Here is a 13619-nt window from a genome sequence, read left to right on the forward strand (position 1 = left end):
GGAATTGCTTGTCAGCTCTGGGAGTGGGGAAGGAAGAGGGAAGGGAAAGAACATGAATCATGTAACCATGGAAAAATATTCTAAATCAATCAATTAATTAATTTTTTTCAAAAAAGCAAACTGAAGGACCTAGAGGCTAAGTAACCTGGGCAGAGTGGCACAGTTAGATAGTAAGTAGCATTAGAGAAACTAGTTGTCAGTCCTGATTTCATTTCACTGTTTTTTTATATTGCACTAAACTGTATATTCACAGTGAAAATAAATACAATGTTTCAGCATTAAAAAAAAAATAGGGGAAAAGGTGTTGGGAATTCCTCCTGTGCCACCAGTCAGGCCTGACAAAAATGCAGCATCTCTGAAGCTCTTGAATTCAGAAGGTGACCCCAACACCCAGATATTGTCCTCCTCGGGATGATATTTAACCAAGTATAAGAAGGAACAGAAGAGGCAGCCCAGTACTTGGGATCAGACTAGCTTAGACAGAACATGGGCTTTGGCTACCTTGTGTTCTTTTATGGTCATAGCCTCATGGTGGCTCTAGTGGGAGATAGCTGCCTTTCTCCTAACCCCTCATAGGGGTTATATGAATCCCCCTAAAGGTTTCATTTTTTTAAAAAACCCTTACCTTCTGTCTTAGAGTCAATCCTACGTATTGGTTCCAAGGCAGAAGAGTAGTAAGGGCTAGACAATGGGGGTTAAGTGACTTGCCCAGGGTCACACAACTAGGAAGTGTCTGAGGCCAAATTTGCTCTTAAAGGTTTTAAGGAGGGAAGGGGTGAGAGAGAGCGAGACAAACAGATAGACAGATAGACAGACAGAGACAGGAAGGCAGAGAGACAGGGAGACAGAAAGACAGAGTTTCTTTTAAAAGGTCCACTGAGTCACGCATTCTTCCTGCTCAGGAGCCAATGAGGAGGTTGCCACCTTGTCATCATCCCAAAGAACCTAAGCAATGAATCATGTACATGATGAGCTAGAAGAAACCAGGAAGTTCATTTCCCCCCAGATTTCTCTTCAGCATTGACTACAGGGCCACTTCACTCCTGCCCTGTTCATTCTCCAGGTACATGAGTAGAAAGAGAGGGTGCTTGTTTAGCACATCTAGTGTTGAATCAATTGTGCAAATTATTATCTTTTAACATTTCACTCTTAGCAAAAATTTTAAGGTCTCTGAAAGACATCTTTGAAAAACAGCTTGTACTAAGTTATCATTTCTGAAACAATATGGAGAAATATTTGTCCTCTGTGGCTCAATTTGATTTGACTATCTGAAGGGGTGAACTGCTGGCTTTAGGGACTAGAGGAAGTTCCTAAGTTTAGGACTCAGTATGGGAGATGCTAGGTGGAATTTCCCATGCCCTGTCCACCAGGCACATTCTCTACTAAGAAGAATCACGTTCTTTCAGACTTGTATCTATGACTTTTTTTCCTCATCCAAACTACAAAGCCCAGAAAGAGGGCATGAATCAGGGCAGATCACTTTGAAACAAAATATGAGAGTGTGAATTGTTGTCACCAATTTGCAGGTAAAGTGGAGTAGTGATTAGAATGCTGGGTTTGGAGTCAGAAAGACCTGGATTTAGGTTTCTCTTCAGACACTTAGTGGCTGTGTGACCTTGAGAAAGTCGTGAGCCTTCCAGGATGGAGCATGATTCACTTGAGTTCAGCCACAGCTATAGCATCTCAGACATCTCAGGCATCTCATATAGAACTCAGTGAGATGAATTAGAAAGCATCATTGGCACAGGAGCAAAAAGGCAAGAGAAGAAACTCAAAGAAGTGACCTGCCGGAAATGGAGCAAGAGTAAGGAGGTTCAGTCTAGCTCTAGTAGATATCTTGAAACAGAGATCTCTAACTGGAGCTATCAATTTTAATTGCACTTTAGTAATCGAAAAAAATTTGCAAGAGTTCTGCTCTTTCCCCAGTTTCCTCTCCCTTTGCCTGTCCAGTAGCAAACACTCTGTTGACTTTTTTTTTATCTAAATGTTCTCTGTGTCTTGATTTTTGACTTAAATATTAAACAACTAAAGGCTCACTGCAAATACTCAAAATTTGAATGAAGGCAGAGAACCAGAACTCTGTACAAATATCAGGAATCTTTTTACTTGGGAACTTTGAGTACCATCATTAATATCTTTTGGTCTAATACCAACTTTGCAGAATAGGAGAGAAAGAGAACAAATGCACCTGAGAGCTAAAAGCAAGCTAATTGTTTTAAAAGTGTTCTCATAGTCTTTGATGGTGAGAAAGAAGGGCAGGGAGGGTGGAGACTGGAGACACATTTATTCAGTTCCACTATTTTCAGAAGGGAGAAGAAAGCAGGTCTGAGTTAACCCCCCATCACCAGTGTTGTAAAGTAACCACTCAAGAGCCTCAGTTTTCTCATTTTTAAAATGAGATTGAACTCAATAGCCCTTTTGGTCCCTTTCAACTTTAAATCAAAGATCTTAATGTATTTTTTTTCTCTTTCTGAATGGGTGAGGTATTTTGCATCTTGTGGAATACCATACACGAAGTATCAAAATATAATAATCCTTTAAATATTTGAAGAAAATCCTCATATTTTTTCCTATCTTCTGTTTTCTATTTTTTCTATTTTCTTTATTTCTATTTTCTAGCTATAATTGTCCCATTTTCTTTAGCCATGTTCTCAGGTTGTCTCATTTTGTTGTTGTTGTTGTTCAGTTGTATCCAATTCTCTGTGACCCCATTTGGGATTTTCTTGGCAGAGACAGTGGAGTAGTTTGTCATTTCCTTCTCTGCTTCATTTTATAGATAAGAAAACTGATGCAAACAGGATTAAATGACTTATCTAGGTTCACCTAATCAGTAAGTGTCTGAGACTAGATTTGAACTCAGGAAAATGAGTCTTTCTGACTCCAGGGTCTAATCTCTATCTACTTAACTGCTCCTCTTGAATCATTACCTTTCTCCTTATCTTCTTTTTAATGTCCTTGAGGTTGCTTTTAAAAACAGGTGCCCCAAATGGTATGAAGCCATCCACAGTCTTCCCTCTGATTAAGGAAGCATAGAATAAGAATGGCAATGTCTTCTTCTGGATACTATTTCTATTAATACATCCAAAGATAACATAACCTTTTTTGACATTTACATCACATGGCTAACAAATCCTAAATCTACAGTCACGGAACTCTTCAGAGAAGTTCAGAGGCCATACAATCCAACTAATTCCTGGATAACAGCTGGCTCTACAACATACAACATAGTCAATTAGTTGTCTAGCCTTTGCTATAAAACTTTGCTTTTTGTTATTGTTCTTTAGGGAGAATCTAGTACTTCCCAAGGATACAGCTTCCATTCATGGATAATTCTAGTTATTGGAAAGAATTTTCTTATTTCAAGCCTAAATTTGTGTTTTTGTGGCTTCTACTTACTGTTTCTGGCTCCCCTTCAAGCCAAATAGATTTAGCCCAATCTGTTCACATATTTGAAGATAAACACTGCATGTCCCTTAAGCCTTTTCCAATTCCTTCAACCAGTATTCACAACACACACACACCTGGGACCTTTTACCATTCTTATTGCCCTTCCTGGTTATTGTTTAGATGATCAATATTTTTCTGTGGTTCTTAGAGAAACAACACAATTTTCCTTATGTTATCTGACCAGGACAAAATGTAGAAAGAATTTCCTTGGAATCTCTGCCTCTCAAAGTAGCCTAGAATCACATTAGATTTCTTTGCCACCATTACTAAAGCCTCTAGGTTTTTTTCTCCTTTATTATTTAGCCATGCCTTTCTTACCCAGAATTTGTACATTTAATTAAAAAAAATTTTTTTCCCTTAAAACCCTTACTATCCATCTTATAATCAGTGCTGGTTCCAAGGCAGAAGAGTGGTAAAGCCAATGATGGGCAACCTTTTGAGTTTGGTGTATCAAAATTTGCCAAAAAACTGAGCATAACTTGGGTGGTGTTTCACTTTGAGAAAAAAATGTCCTTCTCGGCATGCAGCCCCATACTTCTCTGTATGCAGCCGCATGTGGCCGCGTGTCATTGAAAATGGCATATCAGTGCTGACACACATGCCATAGGTTCACCATCATGGGGCTAGGCAATTGGAGTTAAATGACCTATTGAGACCTAGAATCACACAACTAGGAAATGTCTGAGTCTAGATTTGAACTGAGGACCTCCTTTTTTAACCTATTGAGTCACCTAGCTGCCCCTTTCTTTAATTTTTAATTCAAGTTCAAAACTTTAAATGTGTGCCTGTATAATTTTATCTAATAAGCATCACTTCAGCCTTCTGATTTTTATAAGATAATTCTGTCCTTCTAGATTTCAGCTCCCCTTTCTAGCCCCATGTCATCCTCGGATTTGATAACTACTTCATCAGTGCTTTTATCCAACTCCCTGATAAAAATTTAGACTAAAATAGGGCCAAGGATAGAACCATGGGAAACTTCAGTAGAGACTTCCCTAAAAGCTGATGGATTTATTAATATTCTTTGGGTCTATCAATCAAGTTCTTTTGAATACACCTAACCATAATACTATGTAGTCCATATCCCTCCATGAGGCTAATGGGAGAGACTTTATCAAATATTTTGGAGAAAAAAAAGGTATAATCTGTCTATGGCATACTCCTCATCTATAAATCTAGCAGTCCTCTCTGAAAAACAATCAAGATTAGTATAGCATGACTTATTATTTATTGACCTATCTAAACTCGTAAATATTTCCCAAAATGCTCCCAAGAAATTCCTGAACACTCTCCCCCTATATTTGACAAGAAACTGACTTCAAGTTTGTTGATATAATTTGAAAGATAATAGTTTTTATTTAAAAAAAAACCCAGATAGCATATACATACCCATAGCACCTGTCCATTTTTTGTGGTTCCCTAGACATCTCATGAATCACCTGGTTTCTTTCTTCATAACTTCTCTTTCTTTAATTCCCAAAATCCATATCACTTTCAGGCTCTTCTCACCTTTCATTTAGATTATCATATGGTATCCTTATCCTGACTTCAAGGTTCTTCTCTCTGAAATCTATGCCTTCACAAAGTTGGCAAAATAATTCTCCTCAAGTACAATCTGTCCCCTACTCTCTCTGTTTCAGCTAAAATGACCAACTTTCCTTTTAAAAAATGTTATTTCCCCTTATATGTAAAAACAATTTTTAAACATTTATTTAAAAAAAAAGTTTTGAGTTTCAAATTTTCTCCCTTCTGACTGCCCTTTCCCTCCCTTCCCTCCTCCATCCCTGAGATGGTAAGCAACCTGAATTAGATTTTACATGTGTAATTATATAAAACGTAAAATGATCAATTTTCAATACATGATATTATATTTTGCAGTAAGTATCCGCATGCTGTGAGTGCTGTCCTTTCTCATCTCCACTTCTTAGAACTCCCAACTACCTTCAAGCCCTCCTTCCAGAGTCCTTCTCTGATTCCCTCACATGAACACTTTCCAGTCCTTGCACACTACTGAACTGATTTTAATTTTGTGTATATTTTGTAATTATGTTTTGGGTAGAAAAAACTACAACTCACCAATAGAATGTAAGCTCTTTAAAAGAAGAGATTGTCATATGGTTGTTGCTTTTGTATTTCTGGTGCCCAACACAATGCTTGGTATAGAGCAACCAGTGATTCATGAATAGTGAGTGTTTCAGCAATTCCACCTGCAAATGCCTTTATTCCCTTTACTCCCTTAGGATGTGGCATCCCCAGACTTTGTCATTTGGACCAGGTTTCAGTGTTCTGTTCTGCATATTGGCAGAATTCATTCAGTCAGAATATCAGGCACTTTTAGGGAGAAACAGAAATATAGCACATCTGCTTCTTTCTGGCACCTCTTATCATCAGCCCATTGCCTGAAGGCAAGGGATAGCCTGGTGTGCTGAATTCAAGGCCAAGGAGGATCTGACTAATGAAGTCATTGGTCACTCTGTCCCTTATTTCCCCCAACCCCAAATTGCTGCTAGAAACAAGTTCTTTCTTTTCTTCTTTCTTCTTTCTTCTTTCTTCTTTCTTCTTTCTTCTTCTTCTTCTTCTTCTTCTTCTTCTTCTTCTTCTTCTTCTTCTTCTTCTTCTTCTTCTTCTTCTTCTTCTTCTTCTTCTTTCTTCTTCTTTCTTCTTCTTCTTCTTCTTCTTCTTCTTCTTCTTCTTTCTTCTTCTTTCTTCTTCTTCTTCTTCTTCTTCTTCTTCTTCTTCTTCTTCTTCTTCTTCTTCTTCTTCTTCTTCTTCTTCTTCTTCTTCTTCTTCTTCTTCTTCTTCTTCTTCTTCTTCTTCTTCTTCTTCTTCTTCTTCTTCTTCTTCTTTTGGATTTTCATACTGACGCTAATGTGTTTTGAAGAAAAGTTACTTTGGGGGCATCTGGGTAGCTCAATGGATTGAGAGCCAGGACTAGAGATGGGAGGTCCTAGGTTCAAATCTGACCTCAGACACTTCCCAGCTGTGTGACCCTGGGCAAGTCCCTTAACCCCCTTTGCCTAGCTCTTACCACTCTTCTGCCTTGGAGCCAATACTCAGTATTGATTCCAAGACAGAAGGTAAGTGTTAAAAAAAAAAAGAAGGAAAAGTTACTTCTTTTTTTGGTTATAGACACTTGTTGAAAATCTTAGCTAGCACTGTGTTTTAAATTTCCAGATCATAATGAACTATGCCACCCTTTTATACTTATCCTCAGTTATCCATATTTGCTTACATGTCTTGTATATACATATCATTTTAAAAATTGATTCAATTAATTAATTATCTCCACATTTTCTCTAGACAGTTACTTTTCTAAACCTCATCTGAATGATTGTTTGATTTAATCATCAGAATTTCTGGATCAAGAACCCTCCTCTATGTTGAACTCAGTGAATCATTAATGTTTGCCATCCATGCTCATCACTCCAATTTTTTATCACTCAAATTATTCCAAAAAACTTTTTTAATGAACTTTATTTGATTTCAACTTTATTGGAAGAAAAGAGTATTAAGCTACTCAAAAGCTGAAAAGAATCTTGAGGGAATCTAGACATCTCCCTTGAAGCACAGGACCAAGTGCTGGCTGGATCTAGTCTATCCCATTCTTGATGTCTTTGAAATCTACTCTGCTAACATCTAGAGTATGTCATACTATTCCTAGAATTTCCTTCCATATCTGTCACAAATTCCAAGATGGCATGATGGCATTTTTCCCCCTGAGTTTTATTATTTCCCTTTCACCATCTGAGGTCCACCAGCACCCTTTTAATAGGAAAGCTACTGTAAGCTGTTGGCCAGTTTGCTTTGTCCTAACCCAGCAAGTTGGCACTTAGCTTTCCCAAATATTCATACCCTTCCTCCTAAAAAATTTTCTAAATTGCGCAAGTACTTTTTGAATCAGCAGTACCTCTACGAGGCCTATATCCCAAAGATGTCAATAAATAAAGAAAAGAACCTCTGTGAAAAAAATTATAACAACTCTTTTTATAGTGGCAAAGAATTAGTTACTAAGAAAGTGTCCATAATTGGTTAATAGCTGAACAAATTATGGGGTACAAATGAATAGAAAACTCCTGTGCTGAAGAAATGAGGAAAAGGACAGTTTAAAAACACTTGCATGAAACATATGACATCACTTGTCACATGTACATATGAGTATGTGATTTGGGGTTTAGGCCTTAAAAAATGGATCTCTAGCAAAAATGAATAATATGGAAATAGGTATCAAGTGACAATACTTGTACAACCCAGTGGAATTGCTTGTCAGGAGCAGGGAGAGAAGAGAGGAGGGAAAGAAAATGAATTATGTAAACATGGAAAAATATCTTTAAAAAAATAAATAAAATTAAAAATAAAAACACTTGTATAAACTCTTACAGAATGAAGGGAGAAGAATCAGTAGAACTATGTAGGCCCAAATTGTACAAATTAAAAATTGTTAAGAACCACGACTGGAGAATTGAAATGAGACATATTATACTTGGACATGGAAAAAAAATTTTTTTTCCTTGACTGAATATTTGATAAGAGAGTTTTCTTTTCTTTTCTAGTGCTGGGGTGGGGATAAAGAACAAAAAATAGTTAAAAAAATCTAAAAAAGAAAAAAATGGGCCTGTGTGGCCTTAATCTACACAGGGTCTTTCAAAGCACTATACAATTTCCCAGATTATTTCTCCTGAACAATTCAATGTCCATCTCATTCATTGTCTATCTTTTTTCCCTATAAAGTGTCAACATGGAATCTGGGAACTCCAAATTTGTGGCCTAGTGGGATCTGATGAACCCCGAATTTCAGGACTAGCTTATAGGTTGGAGACCCCAAAGCTTGTCCTTGTTTCCTGTTCCCATGGGCATCTACCCTGAAGGGAATCCCAGGCTGGCAGTCTCAGATTGTGTGGGGGATCCTCAGGGGAAATACTTCTAAATATTTTATACACACATATCCTGATGGACTAACTCAGAGTTGCCTTTTCAATGTCAGGTCATCATCTGAGGGTTATACATTTTGAACCATTTTTTCCTAGTATAGATGGTTAGACAGATCTCTTCCAAGTGACCGTGGGATTCATTGTGAAGGTTTTCTAACACTACTAGAATGGGTTAGTATAATGCTATTTAACAATGGAAGCATTTAGAGAACCTTGTTATCAAGTCTTCTGCTGGTGACTCGTGTGGAGGAGCCTTTATGACATTTGGTGAAGAATTTAGATGAGAATATCTCTGTTCAATGCTCACTTGTTAAAAGCAGAGCACTGAACAAAGATGTCTGAAAGTTGTGTTTGTTTTAGAATGGATGTGCCTTGTTTAAGGAGAGCCTTTAAGGCTGTATTTTGTTCTCTCAATTCAAATGAGCTTTAGAAACAGTGAACCACAGAGATGGTAAGTTGTTGAGTTTTTTTGTATTTCTCATTTAGTTGTATTGCTGTGAAGATATGCTCTACTATAGAGAAACATTTCATGGGCCCCCTCACCACAAGCCCAGCCCAGAATAGTCTAGAAAAGATTGAACAGCTATGGGCAAAAAGGTTAGTGGCTTGTTTTCCTTTTTAATGAATTTTTGTTGGTATCCTTTGTTTTCACATTGCCTTTATTTCCCTGGCACTCTACCCCCCCCAACCCCCTTACTCCTCCCAAAGAGCCATATTAAATCAAAGAAGCTTTTAAAAGAAAATGTAAAAAAAAAAAAAGAAATGAGGAAAATTTAGTAAAAGAAGCCAAAACACAGAAAACAAATCTGACAGTATGTGCAATGGGATATCTTTGAGGACTCCTGCAAAAAAAAAGGAAGGGGGGGCAGCTGGGTAGCTCAGTGGATTGAGAGCCAAGTCTAGAGATGGGAGGTCCTAGGTTCAAATCTGACCTCAGACACTTCCCAGCTGTATGAACTTGGCAAGTCACTTGACCCCCATTGCCTAGCACTTACTGCTCTTCTGCCTTGGAGTCAATTGACTCCAAGATGAAAGGTAAGGGTTAAAAAAAAAAGGAAGAGGAAGTATCTTTATAGATGATCTTGGGAACCAATGGTCTTTTAAATTCAATAGCTTTTATTTTTATTATTTTATGATTATTATTTTTTCCATTTATATTATTGCAATTGTTTTTTTTTTTTCTTGGCTTTGTTTGCATCAGTTCATGTAAGCCTTTTTATGAAAATAATGATTACCCCTAGTACCAAAATTTTTTTAGCAATTCCTCAATTGATGGGCTTTGCTTCCAGTTTTTTATTACACCAAAAAAGTGTTGCTAAAGATATTTTCTTGTATATAGAGCCATTCTTTTTGTCAATAAATGTAACAGTTAAATTAGTTTCTCTATTAAAAGTATTATATTTTTATGAGGTTTCTTAATGATTATTAGAAATCAAGGATACAAAATAATAAACCACGTGCCATGGCTCATTTAGCCAAATTCAGAACCCCGCATGCTTAGTTTACTCACTACATCCTTGCAATCTCTGAGTACAGGAAGAGAAGGAAGTAGACCAGTTTAAATACAAATTTTGATCTTGCCCAATTGGGGATCTCAGGTGAGATTATAGGGAATTCTGGGAAGTACAAAGGACTTCTGGGGATTGAAGTCTGGGGTTCAAATCTCGATTTTTACATAACCTCCTTGGGGCAAATGACTAACAGTGGAGCTTCTGGATCAAAGAATATGGCCATTTTGTTCATTTTATTTACACAATTCCAAATTTTTTTATGTTAACAGTGAATGCTGTTTCTTTGCCTTTCTATGCCTGGGTTCAACTCCACAATGCTGACTTTTTTTTTCTTTTGTTATTTTTGCTAATTTACTTTGGGTGAAATGAAAGCTCAAAGTTGTTGGGGGTTTTTTGTTTTGTTTTGTTTTGTTTTGTTTTGTTTTTGTTAGGTATTTCTCTTATTGCTGGTCATTTAGAGCATTCTTTCATATTGTGATGGATTGTCATATTTCTTTTGAGAAGATGCTTTCATATACTCTGATTACTTTTAGCTATTGAAGAGGCTTCAAGTATTATACTAAATTGATATATTGGCTTCTATCGTCTTCCTTTTATTTGTGATTTCTTTCTCTGAGTGATTTTAAAATTGTGTCCACTCTAGCATGGATTTCTTCTTTTTTCTAACCCCTTGCTTTTTGCCTTAGTATCAATTTTTTAAAATAAAGCTGTTTTGTTTTTACCTATTACACAGAATAATAAATATCCACATAATTTTTCCAAAGTTTTATGATCCAAATTATCTCCCTCTCTCCCTTCCCTTCTTCCTCCTAGAATTAGCAAGCAATTCAGACTCAGTCATACATGTATTATAATGCAAAACACATTACCATATTGTTATTTTTGTGAGAGAATAATCATATAAAAACAAAACCCCAAAACAAAAACCCAAATAAACTTAAATGAAAATTCCCATGCTTTGATCTGTATTTTGACTCCAACAGTTTTTTTCCTTTGGCAGTGGACAGCATTCTTCTTAGTATCAATTCTAAGACAGAAGAGTGGCAAGGGCTAGGCAATTGAGGTCAAGTAACTTTTCAAGGGTTACCCAGCTAGAAAGTGTCTGAGGGCAGATTTGAACTTAGATCCTCCCAATTCCAGGCCTGATGTTCTATTCACCCTAGCTGCCCCATTCTTCTGCACAAATTTGTTGCTGGCATTTTGGACTTCTTTTTTTTTTTAAACCCTTACCTTCTGTCTTGGAGTCAATACTGAGTATTGGCTCCAAGGCAGAAGAGTGGTAAGGGCTAGGCAATGGGGGTCAAGTGACTTGCCCAGGGTCACACAGCTGGGAAGTGGCTGAGGCCAGATTTGAACCTACGACCTCCCGTCTCTAGGACTGGCTCTTAATCTACTGAGCTACCCAGCTTCCCCCTATTTTGGACTTCTAATTTCAACTTTAAGGTGATATTGCTGCATTCTAACACAATGAGATGCAACAATGGAGTAGAAACTGAATGGACTATATTTATTTTTGACATTGATAAGAAGTTATCACTGCAGAAATGCCATCAGGTTTATTCCATTTCATTGCCATTTGGTATCTTCTTACCAGTTTTATCTTTATTCGCCATAACATCTGACTCAGTTGCTTCTTAGAAGACTTTTATTCTCCTCAAAACTGATGCAGTATTTTCTAAGATGGTTTCAGTAGAGCCACCATGCATTTGGTATGGTGGTAGTGGGGTCAAGTAAGGGTGGTCAGTATAGAGGAAGGGCTAGACTGCCAGGCTCATGCACTACTGAGGGTAGTGTTCTGATCAAGAATTCTGGTGTTGCTTTATCCAAAAAGAAGTTTCTATCATTTTATCTTATGCTTCTCTCTTTGTGACATCCATTTTTCTGCCCCATGATCCCATGCCTTCTTCTCTGCTTTATAGTCAATTTCTTCCCTTCCCCATAGTGACTTCGGAATAACCCATTTCAACCTCAAATTCTTCTCTACTCTTGAATCTCTTGGCTCTTTGTCCCCTTGTCTCATTGGTGCTTATGTCTGGTCAAATCTCAGTTGTATTCAAATATTTTTCCTTATTTTGATTACTTATGAAGGGGTTGATGGTAGGGAATAAGTCTTTATATAGTACCTACTATGTGCCAGGCATGGGCTCAATGCTTTTTATAAAGATTTTCTCATTTGATCTTCCTAGTAACACTGCATCCCATCCTTTAGGAAGGTAAAAGGCATTTTAATAAATGACCTGGCATGTATAAGTAAATGATATGTCTGGGAATAAAATGGTGAAAAAATAAACAGAGCACTTACTCTATATAGCAGACATTTTCAATTCATAGAATCTTTTATTAGAGATGGAAAGTATTTCAAGAGACAAATTCTTTATGTTCAGAAAATTAATGGTCATTTCACAGATGATCCAGCTGAGGACTAGGGCATGTATATATATATATATGACTTATCCAAAATGATAAAGACTACATGGTGTGATTTCAATATGTATTCTGGAATAGAATTAGAATACAGACCACTTGAGTCCTGGTGCAATACTCATTCCACCAAAGCATTCTGAAGGAACTCTGGGGATTTTTATTTTGATGTTTTAATGGATCTGTGATCTCAACAATGTGAGTATTCTTTCCAATGATAAAGACCAAAACCCTTCCTTGCTCTATCATTTATATCCATCCATAAGTCTTCCATAGTACCTCCACCCAACATAAAAAGGTCATTTAATTCTTATGACACTATGTGAGTTTTAATGGAGTATTCATGTTGTTCTCTATTATTCTTCAGTCTTGTTGAATGATTAGTCCATCTTTTTTCTGGTAACATCTTTCTGTTGGCATTTATACATAACTCATAGTTTGTAATATGTCAAATACAATACTTTTTTATTACTTTTTGAGAGATATATTAATTTAATTCTGCAAAGTTTGAAGAATAGTAGCATTGGAAGAGTACTATTAATGAGCCTTTGGTTCAGAGAGAAACTTGGGGTCATTAAACTAATGACATAAGTTTTTAGCTTGCTGTCAGTAATTTTTTATTTTCTGAAAACCAAGACTGTAATCTCAATATTTCTTCACATTGTTCAGTTTGTCTGGGGATTGACTAGATGTTTAATCATTTACAATAAAAGCAGAATTGTTCATATGTCTTGGGTGAGATGGGAATCACTAACTCTAAGGATCACTGGTCCTTACCATCTACCTTGTCTTTTTACCCTACTGTCATTGGCATATGCAGTGCCGATGCACTCTTGGGATTTTCCAACCTTCTCAGATAAATTCAATTTGTAAGAAAAGTGTGAGTTATTTGAGAGCAGGGACTATCTTGCTTTTTCTATTTGTATCTCTAGCTTAGCACAGTGCTTGACATATAGTAAGTACTTAGTAAATTTCTTTTTTCTTTTCTTTTTTCTTCTCCTTCTCACTTTGCCATTTTCTTCTTCCCTCCTTCCATTTCTTTATATTTTATCTAATTTCTCTTGTCCTCTAGTGTTGTCTTTAATTATACTATAATTATGATGACTATCATCTTTCCTTCACTCAATGTTCCTTATATTGAAATAAAATTCCATTATATTAAAATTCTTCAATCAATTCTCCAAATAATGGGCCTATTATTTGTTTTTTCTTTTTTTGAAAAAAAAAAAGCTTTTATTGATGTCTTTTTTGTATCATGATGATTTTCCTGAGTATTTCTCACCCTTCCTAGAACCATCCCATATAACAAATA

At 36.5% G+C, this 13619-nt stretch overlaps 1 protein-coding gene across 12 annotated transcripts in view; it reads left to right on the forward strand.

Annotated features, from left to right (window-relative positions):
- Positions 1 to 13619, forward strand: part of MAPK10 (mitogen-activated protein kinase 10) — a 154079-nt gene that overhangs the window by 47419 nt on the left and 93041 nt on the right. Inside the window, exon 1 of one of the 12 annotated variants that reach the window (XM_056803201.1) lies at positions 6561 to 8972. The exons of 10 other annotated variants lie outside the window; for them this stretch is intronic. In XM_056803201.1, the coding sequence (XP_056659179.1) occupies positions 8961 to 8972 (12 nt within the window). In that variant the 5' untranslated portion in view covers positions 6561 to 8960. Of the gene's footprint in view, positions 1 to 6560; positions 8973 to 13619 lie in introns of those variants that run through there. One more of the 12 variants, XM_007495939.3, reaches the window with a different exon arrangement.

This window comes from Monodelphis domestica, chromosome 6 (genome assembly GCF_027887165.1).
Source record: "Monodelphis domestica isolate mMonDom1 chromosome 6, mMonDom1.pri, whole genome shotgun sequence".
In the NCBI taxonomy this organism is placed as follows: Eukaryota; Metazoa; Chordata; class Mammalia; order Didelphimorphia; family Didelphidae; genus Monodelphis; species Monodelphis domestica.